At 42.7% G+C, this 15,623-nt stretch overlaps 1 protein-coding gene across 1 annotated transcript in view; it reads right to left on the bottom strand.

Annotated features, from left to right (window-relative positions):
* Positions 1–15,623, bottom strand: part of Sptlc3 (serine palmitoyltransferase long chain base subunit 3) — a 117,163-nt gene that overhangs the window by 5,297 nt on the left and 96,243 nt on the right. Inside the window, exon 10 of the mRNA XM_041670973.1 lies at positions 4,817–4,952. Coding sequence (XP_041526907.1) covers positions 4,817–4,952 — 136 coding nt within the window. The remainder of the gene's footprint in view (positions 1–4,816; positions 4,953–15,623) is intronic.

The following is a 15,623-nucleotide window of genomic DNA, read 5'->3' on the forward strand; positions in this document are numbered from 1 at the left end:
ACAGCAGCATAGAAACCTTCTAGCCATAATTCAGGAGAAAATGACTGAAGCAGACCGTCTACTCATTCATCCATCTTGCTATTTAGCTGTCTGCCTTTTGGTTGCCTCGTGCAGGATGAATTCTGTCAAATAAAGCCGTGGAGAACTGCAAAACCTACTGAACACACAACCCTTCTGGCCCCCTGGCTTGGGCAAGGCGAGGTTTTGTCCTTTGATTTCTACTGAGAAGGTTACAAGGCGGCAAAACTTTCTAGCTGAGAAAGTTTGAAAACAGGGGCTGTTCTTTCTGCCTTCTTGATCACCCTATGGAAGGCTGCCCACGGCACTGCACAGGATGAGAGCCGAGAATTGTCTGAGAAACAAGTCAAGTGCTTTTATTGCTAGACTACAAACCACCTGACACATGATCTCAGGCCAGTTTTCAGAGTTCCCCGAAGACCATTTCACTGTCGGTATGTCTCCCTTTGTACCAAAGGAAGTGAGTTTTGCCAAAGAATGTGGAACAAAATATACGACTGTTAGTTCGTTAGGATAATCTGGGACCTCCCTGGAACATATCTGAATTTAAAAATTAGACTACTGCAGTGAATATAGATAACTGTATTTTATATAATTGTATTTTATATAATGAGCCTCTGGGCATGTAACCCCCAAAGCATATTGAGCTGCTAAAGACTAAAAGCAAGCATCTGAACCAGCAATAAACACGATGATGATAAGCATTAGCATTGCGCTGGAGGCAGCACTATGTCTTGTGTACCAAAGTCTCCAAATGCAAGATAAGGACACATCATGCTCATGTAGGGGAAGTATAAACCTGAACCACAGGATAATGTAACATTTTATTTATATTTACGCTTTAAGTTTTATACCTATTTACTTATTTTTTTATGTGCGTGTGAGCAGGCATGTGTGTCTTGGCACACGTGTGGAGGTCAGAGAACATCTTTTTAGAGTTAATTTTCTTCTTCCAGTGTGTGGATTCCGGGGATTGAATTCAGATTGTAGACTTGTGGAGTTATCTTGCCTGCCTTATTTACACATTTTACGGATGACATTACATTGTACTGGAGCACTAGGATGATTGTACTGTTGTAATACATTTAAACCTATACCTAATTTGAGATTACTTTTAAAAATCTCACATAGGTAGATATAAGAAGAAATCTTAATTTATAAGACTATCAAAGATCTAGATTATTAAAAATTTTATTTTGCGTGTGTATGTGTGCGTGTAAGTAGGTACTTGTGTGTAGAATGTAAAGGCAGAGGTGAATGTTGGCTGCCTTCCCCTTATTTTATTGTGATATTTGACAATTTCATAGTAAATACTATATACTATTTCCACCCTGCACTCCCCACTCCAACTTCTCTTAAGTCCTGCCCCCTCCCTCTCGACTTCATTACCTCTTCTTTGTAATTATTACTTTGAAGGAGTCTCTCACTGGATGTGGAGGCTCCGCAATTTGGCTGGGCTGACTGGCCAAGGAGCCCCAAGTACCTGCCTGCCAGTGTCCCCAGAGCTACCATTACAGATGGGCACCTCATGCTTTTACATGAGTGCTGGGGGTCTAAATCTTAGAGGTACTTTGCTAACTCTCTGTGTTTCCTCAGCCCCTAACATCAACATTTTTAAATATGAAAATGAAAACAAGTGCCTTCACCCTGGCTGATACCACTTCCTTCATGTTTCAAAAGCTTCTTTATACATAACCTTTCAATGGAAGAGCATCATAGGCACTTTTCTGTCCTAATGTCCTGCACATTTTGAATCGTCAAAGACAACATTCAAGACTGTTAAGCCCACACTCTCTGTCGCTTTAATGAGGGGTAGACTAAAGCTTGGAAGATTGCTGCAGGTTTCAGAGCCTCGGTTCATGGGCAGAAGAAAATGACATTTAAATTCTAGTTTGCTGATTACAACATGGGTGAACCTAAGAAGGTAATCTGACCTTTGTTAGTCTCATAACCCCATTTATAAACTGGGGGCAAGCATCTTGTCCGCCATGAGTATAAAAAAAAAGCCTTATTTAGAATATAACCAGCATTAGCAATGCTAGCTTCTTCTGAAGAACAACCTTAAGATGTAGGGAACCAGGATCTAGACCTCATGATTGTGTAACTAATGCAGAGTAGCAGGTTATTCAGTACTATTTTAGGAGTTCTGCTTTCGTTAACTACAGTGCTTACGTTGGAGAGCCAGGCAACCACACCAACTTCATTTTATGTTCAGTTGAAACTACTACTACTAGTTAGTACATCAAAAGAGCACAGTGATAATAATGGCTAGGAATAACAGAACGTTTACACCTTCTCAAGAGCTACGTTAAACTCATGCTTTTGAGGTCTCCGAGACCTCAAGCTGGAAGACAATGGTGAGCTCATACCCCCACTTAGTGGCTGAAGGATACTGATCCCCAACTTCTGCTCAGTGTGCTTTCCTGGAGCACCCTTTCAAATGCGTGAAGCTATGCTGGGTCAGGTGCAACCTACATGTGTCCCAGAAGCAGCAGCCAGCGTTGTTGTTATCAATGACACCTGGGTAGACTTTGGGACACGTGAAGCATTTACAGCAAATCTGGGAAAAGACAGCATGGTGGCTCAAACTTTGATACAGCTATAAATGAGGTGAATGGCAGGTTGGGGGAGGGGACCACAGGACTCTGGTATATTCTACATAAGTTCTATCCTGTTGCTGTACTGGTTTGGTTTTTGTCCAATGTGTTGGAAACTGAGATTTAGTTTAATCGCTGGCCCCCAGCACATGCCAACAGGGTTTTTTTTTTTTGGAGAAATCTGTCTAGATTGGACTGAGCAGAACATATGATCGAGAGCTCAGAGCAAAGGAGAAAACAAACATGGATGCTTGTTTACAAGAGAAGGGGAAAAGAGAAGACATTTTTTCCCCTCCAAACTCAGTTTGTGGGGACTGGAGAGATGACTCGGTTGGCAAAAGCCATTGCTGCTCCTGCAGAAGACCCTTGTTTACTTTTCATACACACAAGGCCTTTTCAACCATCTCTACCTGGAGAGCCAGAGGATCTAAAGTACTCCTCTTGTCTCCATGGGCACAACCATTTCTCTAGACAAAACTTCATGCAAACAAAACACAAAATGGATAAATATTTAGAAATTAAAAAAGAGCTCTCTTAAGCACTATAAAAGCAATTAAAGCCATGCAAACAGCAAATCCTGTGTAATTCTTACAATGAAAAGCATAGTTCCAGACGCTGCAAATGCCTTTTCTTTTCTGTTTCTTTAGTGCTGGAGATTGGGCGCCAGCTTTTGTGCATGTACCAGGGAAGCTTTCTCACTGAATTAGATCTTCAGCCCTTTGTTCAGTTTATCTCAGGAAGTGGGCACTAGCTTATCTCATTTCGTACAAGATGAAACTAGTCTTCAGAGGGTTGCTTGTCCAAGGTGCTCCAAGTAAGAAGATGGGCCAACACTCTGATTCTGAACCTCTTACCACAATATTAAAAATAATGGTTACATGAAGTATGTTGTATTAGTAAATTTGAAATGTATTTGAATTTCGGGAATATTAGTACACTATTGGGTAACTATATATAACAATGACATATTGTATATTCTGAAATCTCAAAGAAGGTTTTTGGATATTTTCACTATGAAGAAATGATAAATGTTTGTGAAAATAGATGTTTCCCCTGATTTAGTCACTATATAAATAAATATAGATATATGTACATATTTATGCATGTAGATATGTATAACAATTAGATAATACCCTATTAATTGCATAATTTTTATATTTTATCTATCAGTGTAAAACAGATGTAATCTAAAACATGCTACTTTTTCTATGAGAGGACTCCTCATTGGATTAGTCACAATTCTAACTTGTGAGATTCTACTTCTGCTCACCCTCCCTTTTCCTCACACTTCTTCCTGTTCTCACTCCAGTGTCGTGTATTGTGAAGCTCACCAAGCTCATGCTGAGTGCCTTCTTTTGAGCTATGATAAAATATTAGGTAGACATGCTCTTAGTTTGAAATCTTACAGAGCACTCTATTTACCCAGTCGTTTTGAATAAGTGCATGTGTGCTTTTGTGCCCTCAAACATTAGAAGCTAGAGGGTTTCGACTGGTGGATCCTTAGAATCCCCATTGTCACTCCCCGCCTGCCATTACACTGAGCAGAATGGTGCTGTATTCCTTCTTCTTGGACAGGCAGTCCCCTGTTTTTTTGACCTACGTTTGTGAACAAAGGGCCAACTGATTCTAATGTCGCGGCCTACTACTAAAGAACTCACTCACGTGTGTGCTCCGATTGCTTGATGTTTTTCTGTGGAAGACGACACAAGGATATGTTTAGAAGAATCAGGTTGTTGAGAATTTATGATTCTCATCGGCTCTGCGTGAGTTCTCAATAGTCTAAGCTCCAACTACTTTTAACGCTATGTTTGGTACTATAAATTACTTACATCTTCAGATGCATGGTGGGTCAAACAGAAAGCTCTAATCCTGAGGTTATGTGTTGGAGGAATAGACTTGGTTCAGAAAAAGGCTCAAAAAACCACCTTTCTTACAGATGAGATAAATCATTTCCCTAAATTTCCAGAGCATGAAAATGAAAAAGAAGGGGTGAGTCTCAGCATCTGTCTTTTTTTTTTTCCTGGAAGTTACATGGAAAATGTCCTGAAGATGCTGGCAGGTGACTCCTGAGAAGCTGTGTGTCTGAGGTCAGAACTCAAGCACATAATCTAATTCATGCCCAGAAAGCCATCATGGTGTCAAATACACTCTCTCAGTCATGACACACTGGGCATTGGTATGATTCTGTGTTGGATACTCACGATACTTTAGCAGGCATGTACAGGAGCACAGGGATGATGGGAGAGTGGTCATCTCCGTAGATGATGAATCCCATCTCTATCAGCCTCTGTCGGAAGTATTTTATGTTTCTTGTAAGTTGCTGTATTCTCTGCAGACCTGGAAGGAGACAGGCATGACACCCTTTAATCCCCCAAAGGAGGAGGGAAGTAAAGGTCAGGTTGATACAAACATTTTCTCAGCCAGGAAGGGCAGGAAATAGGATGATCAGATATAAGTATTGTGTTATGCCTGGGAGACAAAATGGGAAAAGGGTGTGCTTAGAGATGCAAGCAAGTCGCAGGACCAGTGGAACAGGTACCTCTTGTGTATATAGTCTAAGCCAAGTGTTTAAATCACTAACTCAGGAGAAGGGAGTGTAATAAGAAAGGCATGCACACACACACACACACACACACACACACACACACATACACACAAAATTAGTTGTTGGTAACATCCTTTATCCCAATCAAACCAGCCATTAAATTTTTAGACTAAGTCTCTAATCAAAGGGAAAATCACTTAACCTCAATTTAAAGAAGTAGCATGCCATGGAACAAGGATGGAGCCAGCTGAGACCAGGGCAGCTTCACTTGTTAGCAGGAGAGAGGGAGAAAGGAACAGGGAATGTCTGCTTTTCTCAACCAGAAAGGAAGGACAACTTTTGTTTAAAACAGGTAAGGCAAAAGATATTGATGCTTCTGTTCAATTCAAAGATCATCCTCTGTCCAAGACATGTACCTCAGTCCCATGGTCACAGTCATAGGATGACAAAGGGAATTGAAGAGAAGACAAAGTTCTGAGGAAATCTGCTTACATCAGTCCTTCCTTGTAGAGGGTATTGGTGAACAAGCAAGCCAGAATTAGTGAGCGTTTGCTCAATGAGAATGAATAGGATTCAATATTCTAGGTGTCCTAAATGTAAACTCAGTGTGAGCATTTGGCAGAAGGTTGCTATCCAGCCAGAATTTGTGCCACCGTAGTTGTGGCTGTCTCTAGCTGGCTTCCATTCTGATTGGTCAGGTGCTCATTTAAATTCGACTGAGGTTGCGACCTAGAAGTTATCCAGCATTTTAAATATTACTTGTTGGTGTTTGTAACTCTCCAGAGAACAAAAGTGAACATTCCAAGGAACATGTTAGTTGCTGTTATCTTGGTCCTTGAGCTGTGGGCATCCCTGGTTTAGCGTTTTTCCTCCTGTAGATAATGATGTTTGAGTGAACCTGGTACATTTCATCTTTGCTGCAATGACTGGGACAGCTGGAACAATCCATCCTTCTGATTGTTGGTTCAATGATGGAATGGAATTTGCGTATATCTGTCTTAGTCTCGGATCCACTGAAGAAGTGAAAGGATGGGAAGCTAGATCTTTGTCAACACATTGAGAAAATCGGCCAAGAATGTTATTGACTCGGACAAAAGTCCAAGGCACAAGATAGTGAGGGTCTTAAATGAAACCCTTGCATTTAGCCATGGCTAGGCTAGGACATCATTTGAACTTTCTATTATGTGAACCAATAAGTGATCTTGTCTGCCACCTATGAGCAAATGGTTCCTGAGTGACAGGAGGTTACTACTTTGTTTAGGTGGATCAAAGGCTATAACAATCTCAATAAATAACATTAGTAGAGTGTTGGTGAGATTGTTCAGTGGATACAGGCACAAGTTTGATGGCCTTAGCTTCATCCCTGGATCTCACAGGGTGGCAGGAAAGAAATAATTTCTGAGCATTTTCCTCTTATCTACAAGGGGTTGGACAGATATCAGGGATTAGAATCCAAAGCCTGATAAAAGGAAGACCTTGGGAAGCTCCTTCATTTTGGCTGTGGGGCCTGAAGACATGTACACAAAAGTAAAGCGAACTGGCAGACTGTCTTCCTGAAGCCATTTGTTAATCTAGTCTTCTGCTATTTTGAATGATAGGATCAGTTATTTCTCAAACACATCAAATCATCTTTTACAAAGTTTCTTTGCTTATTGGTTCCAAAGGGACTTAACATTCATTGCCTGATTGTGTCAACTATACACACAGAGGAATGAAGATTTTGTGGAGTAGAACCAAGAAGTGGAATGTTAAATGATGTTTCACTTGCCCATGCATTTTTTCTCCCAAGACATGATTTTTTTTTTTTGTGTGTGTGTAACCACCCTGGCTGTGCTGGAACTCACTCTGTAGACCAGACTAGCTTCGAACTCACTGAGATCTACCTGCCTCTGCCTCCCGAGTTCTGTGATTAAAGGAGTGTATCACCACCCCCCGTCTCCATATTTCTTCTCTGTTATTTCTTCTTATCTAACTCCAGTTCTCTAGAAAGGTGCTTTACCTGTAGTCCCTGGTAAGCAGATTATGTTAGAGAAAGTATTTATTGCCATTTTAGTTCCCTAATCTTGGCCACAGAGAGTGGGTAAAGATTCCCTTGGCCTAAGGAAGTCCATTTGAATACTGGCTAGGGAATCAGGATGTAGTCTGTCACAGGAACTTGTACCAAGAGATGATAAATACTAATCAAGCCAACCAGATCTTCTTGCCAGTAGAGTTTAGATATAAGAAATTCAAAACGGACAGTTGATAGAACAAAATAAGAAAAAAGGGGGAGAAAAGTTGTTAGTAGCATCCATGAGCTAGAGTGAACCACTGGTTAAAAGAAACAAGGGCAGCTGTGATGAGTAGACATTGGTAGCAGTGAGAGGAGAAGATGCAAAAGCAGAAAAGGATTATGGTCAGTGGGAAGGTAGGTGTAAAACTAAGCAATGATATTAGATAGATATAGATGATATATATATATATATATATATATATATATATATATATATATATCTCCACAATTCTACTCAACACCATGAAGGAAAGCTTATGTGGTGTTACCACAGTTCACATGAGGGAGACTAGAGCAAGTGCAAGGTAGCCTGGCTCCAGTGATGATCAGGCTGGGATCTATAGTGTGAGTAAGATATTGGTAGAGAAACACCAGAGAAGTGCAGTCTATTAGAAAAAAAAAACATCACAATGGTGCAATCATGGGTAGCACTGCCGGGTGGTGGAGAACTAAGTGAGTTTTGATTGAGTGTGAGCCAGAGCACGGGAAGATTGCCTAATGGATGAGGAATGAGCGTACAGGGATTGAAGAATTCAACACTGAAGTTTGTGAGGAGAGTAAACCTGAAAGGAAGGAGGAGGAGGAGGAGAAGGATAAGGAGGAGGTGGTGGAAGAGGAGGAAGAGGAGGAGGAGAAAGAGAGAGAGAGAGAGTGCACATGCAGGAGATGCAAAAAATATTATTGTATTCCTGGGATGCTTCAACATGGCAATCACTGATAAGAGCTTTTACTTTGGGGTTCTTGGCGAACAAGGCATTGGCTTGAAAGAAACAGGGAGCTGCAAGAATGGTTTACAGTCCTGTATACATCTTTCTCCGCCACACTCACTCACCTTTCAAAAACCAAAGGAACAGCAATAAAACAATGCCTGCTCTCCAACTCTAGACTTGTCAGTTGTATGGGATCTGAAAGTATGCAGGACCATCTGTATAAATTATACTGTGTAGACACAGCCCCGTAAGTCATTTTTAAAAGAACTGTTTTATAACGTGTGGAAATGTCTCTTGCAAACCAGTCTGTGTACATGGAATAGCCTATTTGAAGTATAAGACTAGAAATTATGAAGGATGACATTTGCCTTAAAACTTTACCTATGTGTTGAAACGGTTAGGGAGATAAGAGCATCGAGTGGGGAGAATGGATCCAAGGACCGGAAGAGGGTGGTGGTAAGATGTGTTATGAAGGTGACCGAAAAGAAGGCATGGGTGCACAGTCCAGCCACCTAAATGTATTCCATATGGCCTGCCCACTTGTGTGCCCAGCTCTATGGTTGATTGTTAGCTGCGCGATGAAGAGATGACTTCATCAGGCTGGGTCTGATAATTCCTAAATGTTCCCCCCTCAGAGACCAGGAGGATTTCCTGGTCTGGAAGTACAAAAGTGATTTAAATTGCTTTTCCCAGTGGCATTATCTTTGCACTTACCTATAATGACTCAGCTAGCATTGGACAGCCCGGCTACTTAATTGGCCCCGTCTGTCTTCTCTTCCTTGATTAACTCGAGTAATTGGATCATAAGCTAGTGACACCACTTCACTACTCCTAGAACGTTTGAAAACTTAGTAAAACAGATCAGAATTTTGGTTCCGAGATTATGTGATTTGTAAGAACTGGTTGCTTCATCCCTAGCCTGTCTTTCTTATCTTTGAACCAGTTATTAGCACAGGGTGGCTGATAAGGCATCGTGGCACACTTTGTAGTCACCATCTTTTCTAATATAGGTCAACTATAAATGTCTTTGAGGTCTTTGGTGTTGGCCAAGATACAGCTCACAGCTCCTTTCAATTCCTCTATTCTTCACTCTTTAAAGTTGGAAACATTTGCATTCTCATGAAGGGCCCGGGGGCAAAGGGGAATTTGTACACATAAAATGCTGCTCATCTAGACAGGATGTGGGTGATTGTACTAATTATGGCGTGCTTTGAGATCTGTGCTCGAAGAGAGCTTGGTAAAAGCCGAAGAAATATTTGGCAGGGTCCTTGTGCGCGGGAATGGTTGCTGTTGAGACAGCACCCAGGCATTCCTGGAGACTGGGCACTGCAGCGGGATCCTGTGGGAGAGGTGTAGAGCCTTTGATTCCAGAGGTTTGTACCCTTCTGCCACACATTCCATAGACGACAGAGAAGGTCCGAGTCAGCTAACGAGATGAATGAGATGACTCTGACACAGGCTTCTAGAGAATTGATGGAATTGTTCGTTTTGCTAAACTCTGGACTGAGTGTGTTGTGAGGGGAAGGAATAGACTTTGGAGTGATATTTCGGAATACTACTAAACTGGGCCTGGATAACTTTTGTCTTTGAAAAGACCCTCATTGTTTCCTGCAAGATAAAGAAGAGCTCATTTCAGGAAGATAGCAAGAGCCCTGATCATCACTGCTACTGGCATCCAGAATATACTGAATGAGGATTAATTCTCATTTTCCATCATTTTCAGCAGCTTTAGCGTCACCTTGGCTGAAGAATCACATGCCCAGGCTGCACCCAAAACCCACTGAATCATGGATTCTGGGGATGGGACTGGACATGAATTTTGATTTTCATAAGCAGGCTCAGATATCTCTAGAAACTAAAATTATTGCAGTTCACCAATAAGCTATGCATGCTTGTGGTAGGTGCCTGCCTATTTCCTGACTGAGCTATACTCTATGGTTGGCTTTAAAAATAAAAATGGAGGCTACACTGACAAATTATGGGCATCAAATACATGTTTGTGGAATAAAAGAAAAAATGGAAGTTAGACAGCTGCCTCTTATTAGATATTATATCTAGGTAGTTACTGAATCCCCGGTTCCTTTTGTGGGGGTAACCAGCCTTCCTGGCCATTACCTGCTGCAAGGTGCTCCCTCAGCTGGAGATTAGCCCTGTCAATCTGTCTCACTTCTTTGGGAGAGTAGATAGGGTTAGGGATGAACCCATGTCTGCAAATGAGCTAGGTACTGCAGTTCCCTCCTTCCAGATTTCCAGCCGTACCCGCCTGAGAGATGAGCTAGGTTAACGGAGGCCACGAATTCTTTAACCTTCCCTCTGATGCTGTTAAAACAAAAACAGCTGGGGCAGAGGAAGGAAAACAAATAAAACACAAAGCCACTTACTACAAAGCTTTGCAGTCCCCTAATAAAAACAACGGTCTGTGGCGTTTCCAGAAATATGTTTAGGACAACTCAGTCTCCCAGAGGACCAGAAGGAATTATGAATCATGCAAACTGCCAAAGGGACCTGTCTTAAAGGAGGAAAATTTCTTCCCCAAACCAAACCATTGGTATGCACAAAGGCAGAGTCCGGTGGGCGGGCAGGCATTTCCCTTGCTCAGATGGAGAAACAAGAGACCGTCTGATGGTCTCCTGGGCCAGCACAGTGTCACTCTTGGTTTCTAACACAGGAACGTACCCAGATGCCAACGGGTGACTTATTTTTATCATTTCTCAAGCTTCAAAATGGGCATGGGGAAATACACACTGCTTAGGCCCGCTTAAATTACTGAGCACACCACTACTGTCAGAATACTGACTGGGCAATCGAACATTCCAGTTTGGGCAGTGTTACTTGAAAAATGAGGTCCTTGTCTCCATCAACGGAAAGTATCTTTCTGTAACACATTTCTTGCCATTTAAGCAGTTGGTATTTCAGAGAAATTAGCCCATGGAAAATCAAATTGACATTAGAGAATGCCTACAGTAGTGTAAGCCTCTTCCCTTTCTTTGTCCCTGGCGTTCTCCTGCCTGCTTCCCTGGCATGACCCAGAGTTGGGGGGTGTCGAGCCGACCTGGCAGTAAAGTTTCCATGTGGCAGCAGGAACCCGGTGTCTGTTATTTTTAAGCACTGGACACCAGACAGGACATTTTGTTTCCAACACACTCAGGGGCAGAGAGATCTCAGAGAAGATCAAGAGGCTATGAGCGGTGAGAATCGTAAGAACCGCATTAGCAGTGACAGGCTTCCCAGTGGGGTGGAGACAGCAGCGTTTGGAGTGGTTTGCTTAGGGAAGCACACATTTTTATAAGGCAACAGAGCTCTCCCTTTTGATGTTAGGATTCCAAGGTTACGGCATGTTTTATCGCTACATACACATGTGCCAGGGGCTCTTTAGTCTGCTCAGTCATGGCCCTGGGGAGTGTACACAGAGGGGCAGGCTGGACATCAGGCCGGGCAGCTATCTGCATGGCCTGATCTCGACGGAGCCCACTACTACAAAGCTCCTCAAACACTCTCAGGGATTTAGTTCTCCAAGCGGGATGAGAAAGGTCATCTCCTGCACATTAACGAGGAACCGGAGAGTGATGCTTGGAATCCTTTACAGATGGGAAACTGAGGCTTGAGGATTATGAAAGCACTGGCAGGATAACAGGGAAACTGACTCTGCTTACAAGATTATCAAAGCCTGATGTTTGAAGAGTTTCTTCATGATGCACGTGTCTTAACGATGCCAGCGAGGACCTATGCATTTTACACCCAGAAGACTCGCTACATACAGTAGCTGGGCTAATTCTGGAGATTTAATTCTGGAGCTCTTTAGAAAGAAACGATCCACTAGAGGGGCAGATAGAAAATAGCATGCAGAGGGTAATACACACCGTTTGACTTGTGTCCATATTCCTATGGGACTGTCTCATGAATATTATTAACTGAATGTGTTAATTTGCATTTAAACGGAAAGTAGTATCTTCGTAAGTCACTAATAGTAGGATTTTATACTTTATAGGAAGGATGGACTTCTCAGAGCCCTGATGAATTAGCGATTTTTAAACGAAGGGGCACACCAAAGGTTTTTGGAATTTTTAAAAATTGAGGGGAATAGGAAATTAAGGCAGATTTTCTTTTATGCGCAGAATCAGTTTCTCCCTGTACACATACACACACATACTCAACACGCACACACACACATACAGACATGTACACACACGCATACACATGCATGCATGCATACATACACACACGTATGCACACACACACACACATACATATACATACAAATTAAACTTGTGCTGAGAAACCGAGTCAGTAGGACCCTTTGGAAGGACTCCTAGAAGCCAGATAAATGACAGTAGTCACCCAGAAGCCCTATGGGGCCGGCTAGCTATCTAAGTTTAAAACCTTTCATTTTCAGTGATGAAGCCCAATCCTGACCCTTTACCCATATGACACCAGCACTAGGATCAAGTGCCAGAGGGCTGTGAGCCCAGTTTCTGGGCTTCAAAATCAACTCCAACACCACAGGTTTATATTTCCTTATTCTGAACCTTAGGTGCTTCGCCTGTAAAAGTGGGAGTAACAACAACAATGAAACACATATCTTTCTAGTATGAGGATTAAATATTGATCACTTGGTGGAGTGACAGGCACCCAAGAAATTCAATGTTGTAAAATTAAACAAAAATATGTGTTTATACAATGGGCTCCAGTTTCTATTTTTTTTTTTTTAGAAAAAAATTCCATGGTTCAAAAGTAGCATAAAAACCAGTAGTTTGAGCTAAAATCTGACTGATTTGGATTTGCTCCCAAAGGCTGTCCTCATGGTCAATATCTCTACAGTCTACCAGGCTGTCCTCATTCATGGTCAGTGTCTCTACAGTCTACCAGGCTGTCCTCATGGTCAGTGTCTCTACGGTTTACCAGGCTTTCCCTTTGTCCTTCTAGTTCATTTTGCTGCCAGGGATTTGCTTCCATTATTTCCCCATCTCTCAGAACTGAGTGGAAACTGAGGCTTGAGGATTATGTTTCCTGGAGTAATTTTTATCCCAAGTATTCAGTTTGAAGTAAATCATTACTGGGAATGTAACACTTGAAGTCTTCTCATATATGTGTGTACATAACAAATGGATAAACAAAAACACTGGAAAGTCTAGAGATAGGAACAAGCTGTGACGTCTTGATCCAGCAAACATCCTGACAGCTTGGCCAGAAAGGAGACTATTCTCCCGTCTCTGTGGATGGAGGGGCTGCATGGTTAGGAACGAGTGACCTCTACTTGTTGAGAATGACTGGCAGCCAGCCAGCAAGAAAAAAGGGACCTCAGTTCCGTAGCTCCAGAGAACTGAATTCTGTCATAGGCACCCTAGCATGGGAGAGGAGCCTGAGTTGTTGGAAGGGTAGATGGTGGCATCTTACTTCAGCCTCCTGGGGAGCCGGAGAGGAGACCTGCCTCTGCCCAGTTTCTTGACAAGGAAGCTGATAATAAACAGACATTGTTCTCAGCTGCCACTTAAGGCAATTTGTTATGCAGAAACAGAAAGTTAATACTTTCCTTGTAGCTCAAACACACACATACACACACACACACACACACACACACACACACACACACACACATGCTGGGCTTCGTTAGGCATGAATCCACCTGCTTAATCCTCCCCAGCTGTGGCGGGTGAGGTAGCTGGTTTTCTCAACAAACTTCTCCGAACCAGAGTCAGGCTAAGTTGTGCTGCACAGTTTGAAAATGAGCCCGCGATGAAAGAAACAAAAGCCGGCGTGGAATACCAGGCTCTTTTCCACTCTAGAAGATGAGACGAACAGAATTATGTTCTTTCCTTTTCTAGGTTTACTGAACCAGTGGGGAATTCCATGTGGGTTACGTCACAATTCCCCTGTCTCAAAGCCTTTTCGTGGCGAGCCTAGGAGGAAGAAGAGACTTCAGCAGGGTTTGCTGGAGGGCCGTAAGGAAGGGGCCACACAATCTCGGCCCCTGTCTCGTCTAAAAAGTAAACAGTTTCCTTCAGGCTCTTGCTAGGGAAACCTTGTAAGACCTTACTAGTAAGTGCTGATTTCATTAGGCTGACATAAAATTCTCTCATTCGCTGACTCCTAAGATGAAGCAAAGGACGAGGCGCTAGGTCTTGGAGAAATTTGCCAGGCGTTTCTGTGTAATCAGGCAATCATCCCCTTCTTATCCAGAAGTTCAGCATGATGGCTAATTTTGTGTTCAGTGGACAAACTCAAGTTGCCCTGTGTATATATGAGCAGCATTAAGGCCAGAAGGCAAATGCCCGCCACCTTGATTGCTGACCCCGACCTTAGGTCTGCTCACACAAAAAGGCCAGGTAGGACGTCGCTACCCACCAGCACAGGTGATTAATCATGGACGGAGGCAGGCCCTCAGTTGAAAGCCAGTGGAGCGTAGCACCTGACATCTGGTTCGTATTAGCTATTGCTGAAATGCCAGTGGCCTGAAACCATTTAGAAAACGCAGCTCTCCGTGCCCTCTGTTTCCTTCTAGGCTTCTTTCTCTGTCTCCAGCTGGTAACCAAGTGGCAAATATATTTAGGAAGCAGCAGCTAATTCCTCCCTCAACAATGCCAAGGGCCTTCAATGCCAGGACCCTCAATACAGTGCGTTTTCAGTGGATCCCATCAGTGGGCTTACATTCATCATGGGATCTCAGGAGGACGGAACCAAGATGTTGCTGGATTTGACCAGAAGGAAAAAAAAAACTGGTAGGAGGCCAATTTTCTAGTCACTGAGTTCCTTGCTGCAAAAGACATTGAGAAATGTGAGGAGAGTTTTTTAAACGGTATTTAAAGATGGACGGTTTATCCCTTGGTCAGAGTCCTCTGTAGCTTCTCACTATCCCTTTGTATCAGAAAGAGTTCTGAGTAGAGAATAGATTTCTAGAGTAACACATTCAAGGTAAGTTTGGTGATACTGGTGAAGACTCGAGCTCGGCGCTAAGCAGCTAGCACTGAAGAAAAGCCACATTTGCTGAAGGAGGTTTGCACTGGATCTCATGACAAAAGCAAACAGGAAGGGACTAAATTCCTCCGAAGAGCTAATGGCTGTCACCCAGGGTACTCCCTTCTTTCGCTGTCTCGATGCCCTAAATCTTCGCACTTAGACACCCTTGTTTTTAAACCTATCAAACTCAAGTGTAAAAATATGTGTGTCCTGTGCCAGAGACCAGAGCAAAGGTTGTAGGTCACAGCTGGAAGGGGCTGGTGCCACTTTCTCCAAGTCCGCACTGGGTTAGGAGCAGGGTCAGTGCCTCACCTGCCAGACTCATGGTAAACTCTCACGAATGATCAGAAGGAAAGAAAGAAGCCAGAGAAGGACTCTGAAAGGAAACACAACTGGGCTTTTCAGGGCAAACACATTCTCAGTATCACTCACTCGTTGCTTTCTTTCCCTTTCTTTTTCTTTCCTCTGTAAAAGGTACATTTGAAAAAAAAAAAAAGAGTTTCAAAAATAATGAAGTTACTGTGGCA

Source organism: Microtus oregoni, unplaced genomic scaffold (genome assembly GCF_018167655.1).
Source record: "Microtus oregoni isolate MIOR12 unplaced genomic scaffold, Mior012 000020F_ref0000438, whole genome shotgun sequence".
Taxonomy (NCBI): domain Eukaryota; kingdom Metazoa; phylum Chordata; class Mammalia; order Rodentia; family Cricetidae; genus Microtus; species Microtus oregoni.